Source organism: Pezoporus flaviventris, unplaced genomic scaffold, assembly GCF_033815535.1.
Source record: "Pezoporus flaviventris isolate CSIRO_AGI_PZ_B2104156 unplaced genomic scaffold, CSIRO_AGI_Pfla_v1 ptg000040l, whole genome shotgun sequence".
Lineage (NCBI taxonomy): Eukaryota > Metazoa > Chordata > Aves > Psittaciformes > Psittacidae > Pezoporus > Pezoporus flaviventris.
The window spans coordinates 7,266,251-7,282,023 of NW_026892588.1; the positions used below are offsets into that span (position 1 = coordinate 7,266,251).

Sequence of the window (15,773 nt, forward strand, 5' to 3'; positions counted from 1 at the left end):
ACCTGTGCTGGGTCAAAGCTGGAATCCTCTTTATTTTGTGAGAACAGATAACTTAGGCAGAGGTCTGAAAAGCAATCCAGGTGCTCGCAGCTTCGTGCATCTTTACAAATGGAACCAAGTGCTATTCGCAGGGGACCTTGAGCAACCCTTTTAATTAGGTGATAAGTCGCACCTCTCCCATCCCATTGTCTGCCGGGTGGTGGCACAGGTGCTACAGATGATGGAGCTGAAGCCTACTTATTTTCTGAGGGCCATGTTTTTCTTTTTGGGTGAGTACAATACGAAGCTGTGAGCTGGCCTGTGGCATGTTCTGCATTCACAATCCCAAATTCATACCACTGTCTCTTCAGGAAAATGCCTGGAATAGCTGCTGTATCACCTGTTTAAAAAGAGAGTGAAGCAGCATTTTAAGCTTAGCAAAACCTTCAAATCACTGGCTAGGCCTCAGTTTCTGAAATAAATTCCCAGAACTTCTATAGTAATTCTTTCAGAAATTACTAAAAGCATTTGTGGGATTATTTGGAGCTCAGAAAGCAGTAAGTGTCAGGCTTTTAACAGAGATGTGAAAACCAGGGATAGTTCTGGCCTATCTGCAATAATCATGTTAGTGTTTTGCTGCTAGAAAGCTTTCTCACCCTGAGCTGTGTTTTTTTTTTCCCTTTGTAAATTATACATTAATAGTACTTTAAAAGTCTTCTCTGGTTTAAAAAAAGAAAAAAGTTTTAATAGAGGACAGAACCAGTTTTGGTATTTTTGGTGGTGGTGTTTACTTTTTTGTTTTTTGAGAAAGTGAGTTTCTCCCCACTGAACTTCAGAAATCCAAGGGAAATAAGAGTTTCTGAGGTACAGAAGATACAGTGAACTTTTGTATAGTCTATTTTTTGAGTATGCTGCCTTCGGTAACATCACTCTTATATTTTTGTTTGAAGTTACCTGAATGCACATTGAAAGCTATTGATTTTTTTTTTTAACACTATTTAAAGTGCAAATAAAATTCAAGTCAGTGCAAAATACTTCAGGGGTGGACTGAGGGGTGAACAATGCAATGACATGATGCATTCTCTATAATTTCTAGTAAAAGCTGAGAGCATCTTTCAGAACACCCAACAGCTGGCTGCTTTGACCTCTCCTGAGCACTTGCCTGTTTTCTTAGCGAATGGATAAAAGACTGAAAATGTTAATTAATAACATTATGCCCTTCTATAGACTCACCCGTTACAGCTGCATCTTGTCTGCCACAGGTGCTCCGGTTTTGCAGTATCAGAGAGCAAGCAAAAGAGCACCTTCACTATCTGCCCTCCAGAGCTGCCCGTCGGGGCTGCATCTGCTCTCGCCCTTCAAGCGAGGCCGCCTGAGGGTGCCCAAGGAGCCGCCGGACAGGTTGCCCCCGCACACGCGGGGGGAGGGCGAGATGGGCCTGGCCCGCCTCCCGGGGAGGAGCGGGGCGGACGCGGGGCGGACGCGGGGCGGGCGAGGCCGGCCGAGGCGGCGGCGGCGGCGGCAGGGAGCAGCAGGGGCCGCCGCGGCCGCAGGGATGGAGCCGTGGAAGCAGTGCGGACAGTGGCTGATCAGCTGCAAGGTGCTGCCGCCCAACCACCGGGTCACCTGGGATACGGCCCAGGTCTTCGACCTGGCGCAGGCGCTGCGCGACGGCGTCCTGCTCTGCCAGCTCCTCAATAACCTGCGCAGCCACTCCATCAACCTCAAGGAGATCAACCTGCGCCCGCAGATGTCCCAGGTGCGACCGCGGGTCTCCGCGTGCTTTGTCTTGCGGCTTCTGCCGGCTCGGGGGGAACCGCGGGGCAGGGGAGGTCGGACGCGCCTGCGGCTGCAGCCCGGAGCCTCTGCGTCCGGCGCAGCTCCTGCCGCTGAGGCGAGTCTAATCTGGGGCTCCTTTTTTCTTCCTCTCCCTTCCCTGCGCGGTGCAGTGCGCCCTGCCCGCCGGCTCGGCGCGTCCCGGGTGGTGGGACAGTGTGCGACCCACGCTCCGGGCCGGCGGCTCCCCCAAAATCCCCCGTAAGGGACTGTTTCCTGCAGCGGGGGCGGTTTTTGGGGGAGCCCTCCCGTTCCCCCCCCCACCAGTCGGAAACCACGCGGGCAGGTCCCATCGGGGTGGCTGCGCTGGGAAGTTCCTGCGGTAGTCCTGGCGTCAGCCATATAACGTGCCTATGTATGTTAATCAATATGAACACCTTATAATAGAAAGTGATCTCTTGCTTCTAGCTGTTCTGGATATACCTGGGAGCTTGGGAAGGGAGGACACGGGAGCGGGGGAGCGGGGCGGTGGTGCTGGCGCCGGAGGGTGGGTGGCGTGGCCGGGGCAGAGGGGCCTGCCCTGACCGCGCTGCGGGGACCTGGGCGGGAGAAGGGGAGGCAGCGCTCACCAGAGACCTCTGCATCTTTTTGGTACCTGTGAAGTTGACCGTTAACGAGTGATCATTGATGAGAAATCGTGTTCTTGACAGCTGGTTGCCTGTGTTAGAGTGACATTTCTTTTTTCTGAAGACCCTTTGATATGTAGCTTTGTAAATTAGTATTTTGGTTAAATCATAAAGCCATGTTTTCCAAACTCATCCCCTTTTAAGTGCATTTTTTTTTTTAGTGGGGACTGATGTTTTGCTACTGTGCCTTATAAAGGTAGTTATAGATATTGAGATAAGATTATATTAATTCAATGAGAAGAGGTTCTCTAGATACCCGACTTCCTGTCATTGCTTCACATGCACCTATGCCTCCGCAGAGACAGTAGCACCCAAGCAGATGCCGTCTGAAAGGAAGCTTAACTTCCGAGTCTTTTGTGTGTTTGAAATCATTGAGAAATGGACGCATTGTGACACATCAGTGTTATGATTCTGTTTTAGATCTGGAGGAATAAAAACTGCTGTTCTTGTTTAGGACATTGGCAAAAAGCAATGGTAGTGAATTACACTTTTGGGAGGAACATTCTTTGTGCACATTTACTCACAAAGCCGGTTATTTTCTATGGTTTTAATTCCTTTTTTTAGCAGCTATGTTTTACTACCAAGAGGATGTTTTCCATAAGCCCACAGTGCAAAAAGGGAAAAACCTATTGGGTGTATTTCAGCTGGTCAGAATACAAACTCCCAGACCTTAGATGAGCTGGGTGTGAATGGTGAATGGTATAAAGGCTGTTTCCATGTACTTGAGAACTCAAATGCCTGCTTGAACTGCATACGCAGAGGCAATGCTTTATCTGAGCAATGGAGAGACACAGAGGGTGGACTCCTCCAAATGGAATCGATCCAGACAAGTTCTCTTGTTGCACTGTACAAACTCTGTGAGAGTTTCAGGACTTGCTAATCTGTACCAGAGCCCTGGTTGGTTCATTCCAGTTAGATTGGCTGCTTCCAAGCTGACCCTTTTTCACCTTAGCTTGCAGAATGATAAATATTTTGCATGTGAACTGTTGGAAGTGGTTTCTTGCCTTGCTTAGAAGGGATAAAGAGTATGGAAGCAAATTCTCTCATGATATTACACTACTTTCTGGGTAGCTAACTCACTGAATCAACTTCAGTTAAAGATGAGTGATGTTGCTTGCTTGGACCAATATTACTTTTATTTTTGATGAATTGAAACCATAGTGGTCTCCTCCTGTTTCCTAAAAATAAGTATCAAAATGCACTGCTGTCTTCTTTCTTAGAACAGGATTAGGAATTTAGGTGAATATTTATTTCTCCAAGGGCATTTGAGCTATGGATTATAATGGTACATTTTGGATGATTTATAATGAATATTTTGAACTTGAGCTTTTTATACGTATAATGTAGCTACTGGAATTGTTTCACAGCTGTGATAGTTGCCTCCTTGTCTGTGTGTCTGCATTGTGAGTGAGGAACCTGCACCCCATGGTGCTGCAGCTCACTCTCTCCAATAGTACATTTCTGCCTTACAGCGATTTCACCTTTGAATTAGGGGGAACTTTTGGTGGATCAAAACTGGTGATAGATAACTCTATGCAGCTTTACAAGGAATGTTAGGTTTGCTTTCTATGCGATCAAGATTTGGCTATCTTAGTGAGGCTCTGTAGGGTTTACTGAAAAGCTTCCTGGTCTCCCTGATGGTGTTTTCCACTGCAAAACCTTAGAATGGCTTGGAGGATTCTTATCACACACAATTTTTGAGCAATAAACACAGAGAATGAGAAGGATGGATGAGGGCTTCATGAATGGGTCTTGTATGATTTTAGCCTTGTCTCTTACTGCTGTTGACATTTGTCAGGCTTTTGTCTGAGAACCAAGTTTTAGTGTCTTGGGGACTAGTTATAAATGCAGCAGTGCCAAAGAACAGGAGTATGAGACATGATGCCTCAGGCAGACCTGGAAATAGATGTCAGGCCTCTGACAGAAAAGATTCAAGTCTCTTCCATTTCATTGCATACTTTTTTCAGAATCAGTGTGGCAGATCAGATGTTAGTGATGTTCATCAGCTTTTCTCAGTAGACCTTGGTGTAGCCCCTTATAAGCTGCATCAGAAGTGTAGAGGGACTATGACTGGTGCTACTGCTTCAGACGCTGCTTTTTGGTGGAACCTCATTCAGTTGAATTGGGAGCACTGTTGCTTTGCTTTTAAGCACCCAACTGCTGGCTTGTGGGGCAGGAATAGAAATTGAGACTGGTGATGCTCAGCATTGCAACACAAACACGTGCTTTACCAAATGGCAGCGGATATGTTCTCTTTTATGGGCTGGCTAGCATGGGGAACTGAATGCCTTTGTCCCACCACCAGCCATGCACCTTGTGTCACAGCTGTTGTCGTGGGTAGGCTGTTTCACGCATTTGAAACCTGTGGATTTGGCCTCCCTACATCTTTGGAGTTAACAATGGCTGTGTAAGAGAAATGCCTCTGTGGTTTTAGATTACAAAACCTTGGCTTTAGAGATTTATTTGAATGCTAGCTGGTTTTGTCTGTGTTTCTTACTTTTATGAAAATATTTATATTTGGTTAGTGGAAGTTGTCCTTTGAAGAACAGAAGCTGATTCAGTCAGTTACACTTTCCAGAAAGTACGCCTTGGATGTGAAGGTATAAACCTTGCGTATATAAAGAACAAGCAGTGTTCTTGCTTTGCCAATGAGTGTTCCACCTCTGGGTTGCCAGCTGAATGCTTCCTAGCTCCTGTCCAAGAAGCTTGTGTGTCTCAGTGCGAAGTCCCATGTGAAAAATGACACATGGGCTTTGTATGAGATTGGAAACTTTTGGCTTCAGGGACGTTTATGTCTAAGCTTTTCTTCTCAGTGACTGATCAGAACACCAGACTCTTGGCTTTATTAAGAGGTCTTGTATCAAGGCCACAAATCGCTTTGCTGTTTGAAATCCCTTGAGCTAGCAACTTCTCTTGTTGTTTTGAAGCAGCACATGTGCCATCAGAAAAGAAAATTTGGATGAAGGCTAAACTCTAATGTCTTTTGGCTCTTTAACTACAGAGGAGTCTGCCTGATTGAGACAGACTTGAGAGCTGGTGTTGTGAAAGCTGTCTTACGGCAGCCACCATGTGAAAAAATATTAAACTTTGCAGCAACTGGGAATGTTGCTGGAAGATGGAGTGTGCTAAGTGAATCACAGAGATGTGACTGACATGCTAGTGTGTTGCCGGGTTTCCCCTGAAGTGTGGCGTCAGTGCCTGGTGACAGAGATGGATGATGGAGTATTGCAGTTCAGCATCTAAGTCTTCCCTAGGAGCTCTTCACTGTGGCAATTCGTTTATCTGAGATGCTGCCTCTTGGCTGATGTAGGCTGGTGAAAATAATACAAATAAAAGTGACCCATAACAGACACTACTAATCCTAGTGTTTAATCATAATCATACAAGAACTTTAATAATTTATCACCAGAAATATAAAATTTAAACCAACAGATTATGATAGATTTGCAGATGATGTCATCTGTTTAATGCTTATCTTTCATCTTTAATACTTTGCAAACTAGTTTTGAAATGTTTTTTGCAAGGCATTTAGTTAACTTATGACAGATTGCTAAACAGAAGTACATTTAATACAATACTGGCATGGGAGTTTACTGAAAGGGATGTTGACATAGATTAAATATTAAAAATAACTATTTCCTATTATTCTAATAAAAATAAATATCTCTCATTTTGTATTAAAAGTCCAAATGTGTTCTAATTTTAGGGAGTTACTTTTTTCGGTGGTGACCAAGTAGTCCAAAGGAAGTTCATTATCTTTGTCATCCATGTTATATCTTGCTGTGGCAACTGAGCTTTTGAGCAGGACTTTATTTTTCTTGTTTACAGTGGTATTGGGTAGCCTCAGGATGTGGGTGTATAGAGTGACATACCTCTGATTTTGCTTTGATCCTGCCTTTGACTTGGAGCTTCCACACTCTCACAGTTGATAACCATGATCTCCTGCCCCTAAATCAGTGAGTGTGCATCCCAACTCTGCAAGTTTCCTTCAGGCGGATACACTCGCTATGCTTTCCCCCATGCCTGCCTCCCTACAGCCACGCTGCTTGATTTTGCCTCTTTTTTTCTTCCCTTCCAAATTTTAGCCTAGGAGAGCATGCCAAATGCCAGGGAATCCAACTTTGTGCGCCACGTAGCTCTCCAAATGTGGAAATGGGAATTGGCTTTTGACTCTGCACGTTATCTAAAAGAGAAAAAGCAAGATGTGAGTGGATGTGCTGACCTCTGTGCATGAGAATGTGCTTTGGGCCTGGCACCAGGTGAGCTGAATGAGAAAATAAAAGGGATTTGGAGTGGTGGCACTTCCCAGGAGCCATGGGATATCAGTAATAATCTGTTTTCCTTGGGCAGAGAGGTATTTGAGGGAACTGGTGTGCAAAATAGCTCTTATTCTGTGTTTGCTTGTTATGTTAGGTGCTAGGTTATTGAGTTACGGAAGTACTACAAAGATACATTTACATTAATAGTTTTTCTGAAACTGCCATACTTTTGGGGTTTGAACCAAGTCTTTGGGAACTGGCGGGAACTGGCTCAATTTTTATGCTTGTGTAGAAAGATGTGTTCAAAATACCCCATTTTTTTAATTATTTAAAACTGTGAGTAATCAATGTAATTCTTTAAAAAACGTTTTTTTTTTCAGATTTTTTTTTTTTTTCAGTCTCTTTGCTTACTTCTTGGTCCTTTGGTACACTAAAGGTCTTTACCACATTTAACTTGATATCCATGATTCATCTAAATGAAAATTGTATTGGCCATAAGATGCACTATAAGTAAAAAATATATCCAGGTATGTTATGTATACGTATGTGTATCTTATACATGTTGGACTTGTAAAATATTTTGAACAAATATTTATTCAAAGAAAACCCTTTATATGACCTCTATGTTTTGTGCTGAGAAAAGCAGCTGACAAAAAAGTAGTGACCCAGTTTTTCTAGGTTATTTTCTTACCTTAAGAAGGTGGAGAAAATAGTACTTGAAAGCTGATGTAGTGATTTTTTTTTTTTTAAATTTATTTTTTGTTATTGATTCAGACTGGTTCTTTTTGGTTGGGTTGTGGGGAGGGAAAAGTGCAGTTGTATTTTAAATCTTGTTTTATGTGCTATGTTTATCATACAGGTATTAAATACAGTACATGCATCTCACAGAGAATTGTCTCAAATGTCCCCTCCTGCGCAAGATTTTAGTGTGGTGGACGCCTTCTAATGCATTTACAGGAAAAAGTATTAGTACTGGTCTCTCACAGAGGCTATAGTGTGTGCCAGCAGTGGATAATTTAAGTGAATGTCTATGTATGGCATGCTGCTGTGTCACATGGGAGAAGCTGTTATTTTCTGAGCCTAGTCTGACAAAGGTGGGAGACCTGTGATAGTGATAATTTGGAGGACTGATTATGAAAAGAAGCTAATAAATCAAAAGGGCTCAAGCAGAGAGAGAAAAATAAAGAAGAATAATATCTAACAAGTGGGACAAAGCAATCAAAAGAAACAAATATGAACTAGAGAGAATGTTCAGGAAAAAATTGGGAAGCTGGACTAAAGGAGGTGTCAGCAAGCAAGCCGCTTAAGGATTTTGAGAGAGGACAGGAAAAATCATGTAAGATTTATCCCAAGATAAGTACAGAAACCGAGTGTTGGATATGCTGTTATTCCTTAATGGTAATGGTGTTACCATTTAATGGTGGCATGCTTGTCTCTGTTATAACACACTCTCTTACGACTGTGAGGTCCAGGAGGTTATTTACCAGGCTGCAGCACATCCAGATGGGTTAGTACAATACGTTGCTACAATTTGTGAGATAGAGGATCTTGGATTTCTCGCCTACATCCTTTTCCTCCTCTCCTTTGAAGGTCAAAAGAATTAAGTGTAGGTGTGAAGACTAAATCATAGGTGTAAAGAAGGAAATACAGAGGGTGAGGAAGGAAAGGGATGCAAGGTGAGAAGCAAGGCGAGAAACAGGGCAGCTGCTGGTGAGCAAGGGGTGATGAGGAGGAGCCCACAGGGAGCATGCATCCATTGTGGCTATGCCAGTGGAGACCTGGCATAGCTGAGCCAGGGCTTCACTGGTGTGGGTGCTGGGGAGGAGGACTAACTGGTGATGGGCAGGGAGGACTTTTGGAACACAGTTTGATACTGGTAAAACAGAGGTGGGGGAAAGGCTGTTTTCTGCTGATGTGATGTTGGCTCCCTGACAAGCAGATGGCCCATATGGGAATAGGATGAGTGCCTGCAAAGGTATCAAGTGTGCTCCCTTCTATGCACTTTCTGGAGGGAGAGGGGAGCTCACCTCCAGACAAAAATGTGTCACTGCCTATTGCAGGTAGGGAAGTTATGGCTTCTGTGCTGTGTTGTGTGCGTATCTCTGAGCACAAAGGAAGATGTATTGTTTTGTTAGGACCCTGACAGTTTTATTTATTGTAAGTTTTGCTTGTTGTAGACGTGTCGGGTTTTTAACTTGTTCCTCCTGTACTAAAATTGCATCTGTAGTTCTCTAAAAACAAATGAAAACCACAATCAAACCCCTTTGATTTTATTCCTTCTGTTGCTTCAAAACAGTGTTGCAGTACTTCCGTATTATTCTTGTAGCAATATCTTGTACTACCTAGTGTTATTTCAGTATTTCAAAAACTATTTAATAGTTTATGTGTCCTTTGTCAAATGGGCTATTAGTGTTTTTCCTGCACTTTCCAGTTTACTCAGTAGCATGTGGAGTGACCTTGTTCTTTCCTCTTATCTTACTTTGATAAGCCAAGTTTAAGACTTCCGATGTTGTGAAATACCAGCTGTTTGCTAAGAGCTGCCATATATAAAATATCTGAAATGCCATCTTTATAGTAACATTTTGAACTTTTATATTTAGGAGAAAGATGTCCCCTCAGAGCTCAGTGAATGCTTCTGGCTCCAGTTGAACACTGTCAAGTGTGATGCATCTTTTAGAAAGATGTCAGTCAATGACCCTTTCTTTCATCCTGTATTAAATGACAACAGTGAATGTCTTGGTGAAACTGAAGGAGTATTAACAGGATATTTGATTCTTTGTATATACAGAACATGAAACCTTAGTCACAAATTGTGTAATATAGTGGTATTGTAGCAATTTGTATTAAAGCTGCTCATTTAAAACGCTCTTGCAGACCTACAGGTATGAGCTAATGTAACTGGGAAAACTAAGTTCATCTGTCTTGTATTACAATCCAAAATATCTTGGGTCTGTAAATTGCCTTTACTTTCAATAAGAATTTTATTTCATAATTGATTAGTAGGGATTCAGTTAATGTGTTATTACCTATTTTTCACTAGTTTTAGCTCTCTAAAAATCGCTTGAAAGTTATTTTAAGTGATTGAGAATGTGGTGTGATTGCCTTACAGAAACAAACAAAATATATATTTGCCATTGCTGCTATGATCAAATGTCTTCTGAAAGAAAAACAAATAACCAAACAACCCAAAAAAAACCTCAAAACCAAAATATTTTTAAAGTGTATTTTTAACTTAAAGCTTAGGAGGACAATATTATTTCCCAAATCCTTAGATATGCCCTTTAATCCTCTAGACAATCAAATTTACCCATTTATTTCTGAGTTACACAAGGGTATGTGCTGTATAATCCATATTTAAGTTACTTTGTACCATTGCTTGTTCCTATATTCACATTGTTTCTACATGGAAACAAGCCTTATAATCAACTAAAACAGAAGGATTAGAGCTTGACCCTTGAAAATTTTGATGGTCAAAGCAGCCTCACTTCACTGTTGTATAGACTAAAAAAATTAATGCATTATATTGTCCTCCTGCACTCTAAATTCATCGTATAATAATGAGTGTTACTATAGCCTATGTAATTCCTTGTGTTCTGCTTGCATGTTAGCAGTCAAGATTTAAGTTATGCTCCAGTGATTAACTTCAAATTCCTACTAACTGCTACCTCATGTAGCAGTGATGCCTTATGTCAGCTGATGAAAGGCCGTGAGGGCTATGTGATTTTCCCCTCTGAATTCCTCAGGCTTAATGCATAAATATGTCTCGTATCAGTGCAGACATGGTTAAAGGAAGATGGAAAACCACACCTTCACTGCATTAGTGTACCCTTCAGATTTTAGGTGTCTCTGGAAGGAGAGGTGGTCCTACTTACCCTGGCCTAGGGTAGACACTCATTATTCCTACTGATTTCTGCACGATTTAGATCAAGCTTTTAATTTCTTTTTTACCTGGAGAATAGGTAGAACGTCTGAAACACCAGAGAGAATGTTCAAACTATTGCTATTGCCTGTAGCTTCTTTTACTCTCAAAATAGAAAGACTGAAACTCCCCGGAGTGCCCTTGCAAGCTGCTGTCTTTGGGCTTATGGTCGGTTCATGTCTGGTTGGTTGGAAAGAGATTTCTACTAAGCTTTAAAAACCCAACTTATATTTAGGCAGATATTTTGAAAGCCTCTTCATGTTACTTTGCAGCTCAAGTTTCACATTTCAGAACAGTTTTGCTAAATTGCACCAAGTTGTGTGAGGAAACATTTTACTTTCTCTTAGTGGTTTACCCTCCATGTGAGTGCACAAAGTGACGCAGGATTTCATGTTGTATCAGACACTTCTCTAAATTTGCAATTGCTTATTTTTAAATATTGCTGAATATTCCTGCTGAGTTTTGGTTCCCCAAAACTTACTTTATTTTGTGGATCTTGCTTAGGTTTTGGGATGTTTGGTATGAAGTAATAGTTTTTGGGCCTTATCCGGAGGGCTCATTTGGGATGCGAGTGTGTCCTCTTACAGTTGTTAGTTCTAGAGAATTCCCAGAACACTTAAAAATCGCAGAGAATGTATTAAAACCTTAAGTGGTCTTTTAATAGGTGTGTAAATGTCCTGAGACTTTCTGGGAGTCCTAAATGGGGTCCACCTGAGCCATTTTGTTTTGAGTTCTGCCAATCCTTGTTATGCCCTGATCGTTTTTATCCATCACAAAGAAGGCAGTGTGAATTTGCCTACCACTGCGCCTAGATATGAATCACTGCAAGTAGTCATGGGAAAGTTATTCAGGGTCTGTGTTCATTCAGGTTGCAGTTGTGGCTGGCAGCACTGAATATGGTGATGTATCTTCTCTGTGGATAGTGCAGAGGCCACTGATTTCACTGTATAGTATACTGAACAGATGGCAATCTTGGTGAAAGCTCAGGTTTAACTCCACATTTTTTGTTCTGAGTGATGCCTTTAAGTGATATTGTTGGTTAAATGAACTGTGCCTTAGAAAATGGTTGTAGCTACTGTTTCTGTGCTGTTGCAGAGTTTATTAAGCATTACGGAAATGACTCCAGTAATTCTATTGGAATGCCTCTATAGTTGTATTGCAGTCCTATAGATTTCCCTTCCTATGGAAGACCCTGGTAAATTGATTAGCCAAGATGAAAGCCTTTGTTGACTGAGACCCATGTGATTTGCATACTAATGCAGACATGGTGATGAGAGAGGTTGCAGGTGTAGGAATGGATGAGCCATGAAACAGGGAGACTGCTGTTCACGAGAAGCTCCTGACTAGCAGACTGGAGAATATTTCAAACTGTGTGTCTTCCCAGCTATAATTGCTCAGATTCATGGACCCCTGGGGAATCTGCTTAATTTAAAATATCTGCATTCTGTTTTCTGAGAATTTAGGTTTTTGTAGCTTGTAAACCCCATGGCGCATCACTTTATTTCACGAGCACAAAGCTCTAGCAGTAATAAATGTAATAGGGTTATTTCTGTAGTGCTAAAAATACCTATTATGAAATAATAATAATAAAAAACCCCCTTGGAGTTGACTGTGAGATCCCCAATTACAATGACAAGTATTCCTGGAGGAGTGTGTTTGATTTTTTTGAGTTTTTTTTTCTTTCTATAAAGAAATGTTATTTGCCATAAGCAATGGAAAAAAGTAAGAAAAGAGCTGCTAATTAAAAACTTCTGAGAGAAAGAGGGGTGTGTGTTTTGTAGTGTTGTCTCCTAGCACACCTTGCTAGGTACAGGCCTGAGGAGTAGATCCTTCCTCCACCAGTAATATAACTGTGGCCGTAAATTCATGTGGACTCTGACTAGCAGTGAAAAAAAGCTGAGATGTACTCTTTTGAGGCAGAACTAGACATTTTGAGGGGGCTTCTCTGTGTAGGTCTCCTGATGGTTGTTGTCATATTAATTAAGGAATTGGTCTCCGTGGCTCAGAATTTGTGTCCATTTCCATGTTATGTAAGGGCAGGCATGGGGGAATGGCTTTCTAAGTCTCAAAAATGCATTTCAAAATTTGTGGCTCAACATGCAGGGCCACAAATATATTTTTCTAAACCATTTATATTTGGAAATAAGACTCCTAAGTGATGTAACTTTTTCATTCCAGTGAGGAACAGTGATTCTATCTAATATTTGTAAAATATGTGGTGGAGCAGTTACACAGGAAAATTAGTCTTCAAAAGGTTTTGCATGAATGCCGTTCGTGGGAGATGTTCTTTAAACTGTTTGGAAAAGAAATGCGGTAGTATTTAGCTTTTCCTGTTTTGTGCTGAATATCATTAGTGTTTGACCTCAAAATCCTGTGTTTCAGTAAAGTCACGTTAAAGTTTAATGAACTTAAAATGCCTTTCATTGTGATTTGAATGAGCAGCAGATCTTGAAATTTCAAGAAATTTCTGTAGGTTATCTCATTTTCCTGTCAGCTCTTTGAGTGACGACGTCTTTTCTGTTTTCTGTTTCTCACATTTTTCTACCTTGACTCAGGTGCTGTGATCTTATTTATTGGAAACCCAGATTGCTCTGTGGTTAGTAAGAGGTATTGCTCTGACAGGTCTGGGCTCCCTTCCTCCCCACTTTCTTTCTTGTTTCTACTTCTCCCTGATTTTGATTCATTTCAGTCCTGCAGTTTGTTCTGTGCTTGTGCTCTCTCTTCTCAATCTAGACTTTATTACTTTCACCTTTTCCATTTGCTTTCTGCCTCCCTCTGGTATTTTCTTCTCTCTCCAGTGCATCTGTTTCCTCTTTTGCTTCTTTCCTGATGCTCTTTCTTCCTTTCAGCTGTTTTCCCTGCCCTGTTGTCTTCACTGTTCCTGTTGGCCTCATCCCTCTGCAGATCCTCTGAAATGTGTTTCCTACATGGATGAGAGCGCCTCTCCTCCGGAAGCCGCTTCCAACGTAGGTGACAGCACTAGACAGGAAAACTCAAGTGGAAGTTAGGCTTTTAGGGCCAGCAAACACAGGGGTTTCAAGGGACGAGGCAGTGCTTGAACAGCAAATGCATGTTGGGCTGGTTTTTAGCTGCTTTTCAGTGACTACTTTTTGTAACTGGTGATTGCTTTTTTTTTTTACCCATTATTGAAAAATTTTCTACCTCCTTTCCATGGCAGTCAGGGGTTTCCAACACATGGGAGCATGTCCCCAAAATTGTTTTGCTGCTTGCTGCAGATGATGGGGCAAACCACTCTAGTGGGGACCAGTGAGGACGAGAGCTGGTGCTGGGAGTCTGCAGGGTGAATCAGTTGCTGATGCTGGAAAGTTGTCCTTTTCAAAGGCAGCATCACTTGATTCCTGCCCTTCCCACCAACCTGCCGGTTTGTGCCACTGTGGCTGTGCTTGAACAATATTATTCTGGGGTTGTATCCTGAGGGATCAGGTGAGGATGAGATCAGTAGTTATTTTTAACCTCTTTTCAGATTGATTATCTGTGTTGCTTACAAGACAGAAATAGCCAGTCCTGCCAGGCAGCATGCTCATCATGCAGCTTCCTAGTGCTGGGCATCAATCTCCATGGTTTCTTTCTCTCTTTTCCCAGTGAACTCTACTCACTCTGCACGGGCTAATAGGCATGATAATTTTATTACTGCTTAGCAGGCTAAAAGTGAGATGTTTATTTACAATCAAGGTGAAATAACCACTACAACTAAGTATCTGCATTGTGAGATAAAAGCATTTGCAACTCGGTGTCCCTGAGGGATTACCTTGATAGCTAATGGCAGCTATAAATCAGGTTAGATGGAAATTTAAGAATAACTTTATCACAGATTACTTATAAATTCTCTTTTTATTTCATTCAGATTACAATCTGTTTCTTCAGGTTTCTGCAGTTTTGCATTCTTGCTGTCTGTGAACGGACACAGTCTTTATAAACTTAGTATAGGAGTTGCAGGCAGAGAAGGAGGTAATGCCCACCTGGTTATTGCACTCAAGTCTCTGGATGTGGTGTGGAAGCTTAGTAGGGTCAAGGCATAAATGGACAGTAACTGTCCTGTAATAAGTACCTCTTGTCTTGATTTTTTTCACATAGTTTCTTCCCTTGTCAGAGTGAAGCAGTTCAATAATACCATTTGAGAGTTGTTTTCATAAAAGTTCTCATGGGACTAAATTAAAATTTTGTCATGCAATTCTTGGTTTAACTGAGAACATGTGTTTGAAAAATAATTACTGTGATATTCATACTACTATGCCATCTGATTTTATTGTTTGATATCATTTGAAATACTAGAACAGCTCTGTTCGTTTCATGAAGACATACTGATGAGAACTTAATCCAGGTCAGTGATTTTATTTTATTTTATTTTTTATTTTAATATTAGATCCTTCCTAACTTAAGAATTGTTTTCCTCACATACCCATTCAGAACTGACATATACTGCTGGGAAAGAGGTGGCTTTTGCTTAGTTTTCCAGTTGCATCAGTGCTTTCCATCATGAAAGTTTTCCATTGTAAAGTCTGTCCCACCCTGTTTTGCTTCCATCAACTTTATTCACTTCTTGTAGTTGTGAGAGTGATTTTTAACTAGGGAAATTCCTTTAAAAATTGTTGTACTCTTTAATTTAGTCATATTCTTTTCCAACTGTTATCATGTTTCTATATGCATGACAATGTGCACAATTATCTATGTGCTTAATCTTGTAAGTCTCTGTGCAAGGTGGGAGTGTCTGTACTGTTTTCCTTCTGTCATTGGGATTCTGTTCCTCCTGTATCATGTACACCTTTGGTCTGTTTTACTGACTTTGAGATGCTTGCTTCTGTGGAGTTTACTCATTTTCAGTAGGATTCCCTTTTCTATAGACAAACATGGTAGGTGTGGGCTACGACATTGTGATAGGACTTAAGCATTTTGTAAAGTGATGTTGTACCCTAGTCTATGCTTGAGGGTTTTTGTTCATTTTTTTTCCTTAAATATTATAGATTGGAAGTTTGTTCATGTCCCAAGGGCAAAGTGAACTAAAGATCATAGAATCATAGAATGGTTTGGGTTAGATGGGACCTTAAAGATCACCTAGTTCCAACCCTGCTGCCATGGGCAGGGGCACCTTTCACTAGACTAGGTTGCTCAAAGCTGCATCCAGCCTGGCCTTGA

General features: G+C 41.5%; 1 protein-coding gene across 3 annotated transcripts in view; it reads left to right on the plus strand.

Annotated features, from left to right (window-relative positions):
* The first annotated feature begins 1,524 nt into the window (after nucleotides 1-1,524).
* Nucleotides 1,525-15,773, plus strand: part of VAV3 (vav guanine nucleotide exchange factor 3) — a 165,293-nt gene continuing 151,044 nt past the window's right edge. For all 3 annotated transcript variants that reach the window (XM_061465174.1, XM_061465176.1, XM_061465175.1), the window contains exon 1: nucleotides 1,525-1,738. In XM_061465174.1, the coding sequence (XP_061321158.1) occupies nucleotides 1,535-1,738 (204 nt within the window). In that variant the 5' untranslated portion in view covers nucleotides 1,525-1,534. The remainder of the gene's footprint in view (nucleotides 1,739-15,773) is intronic.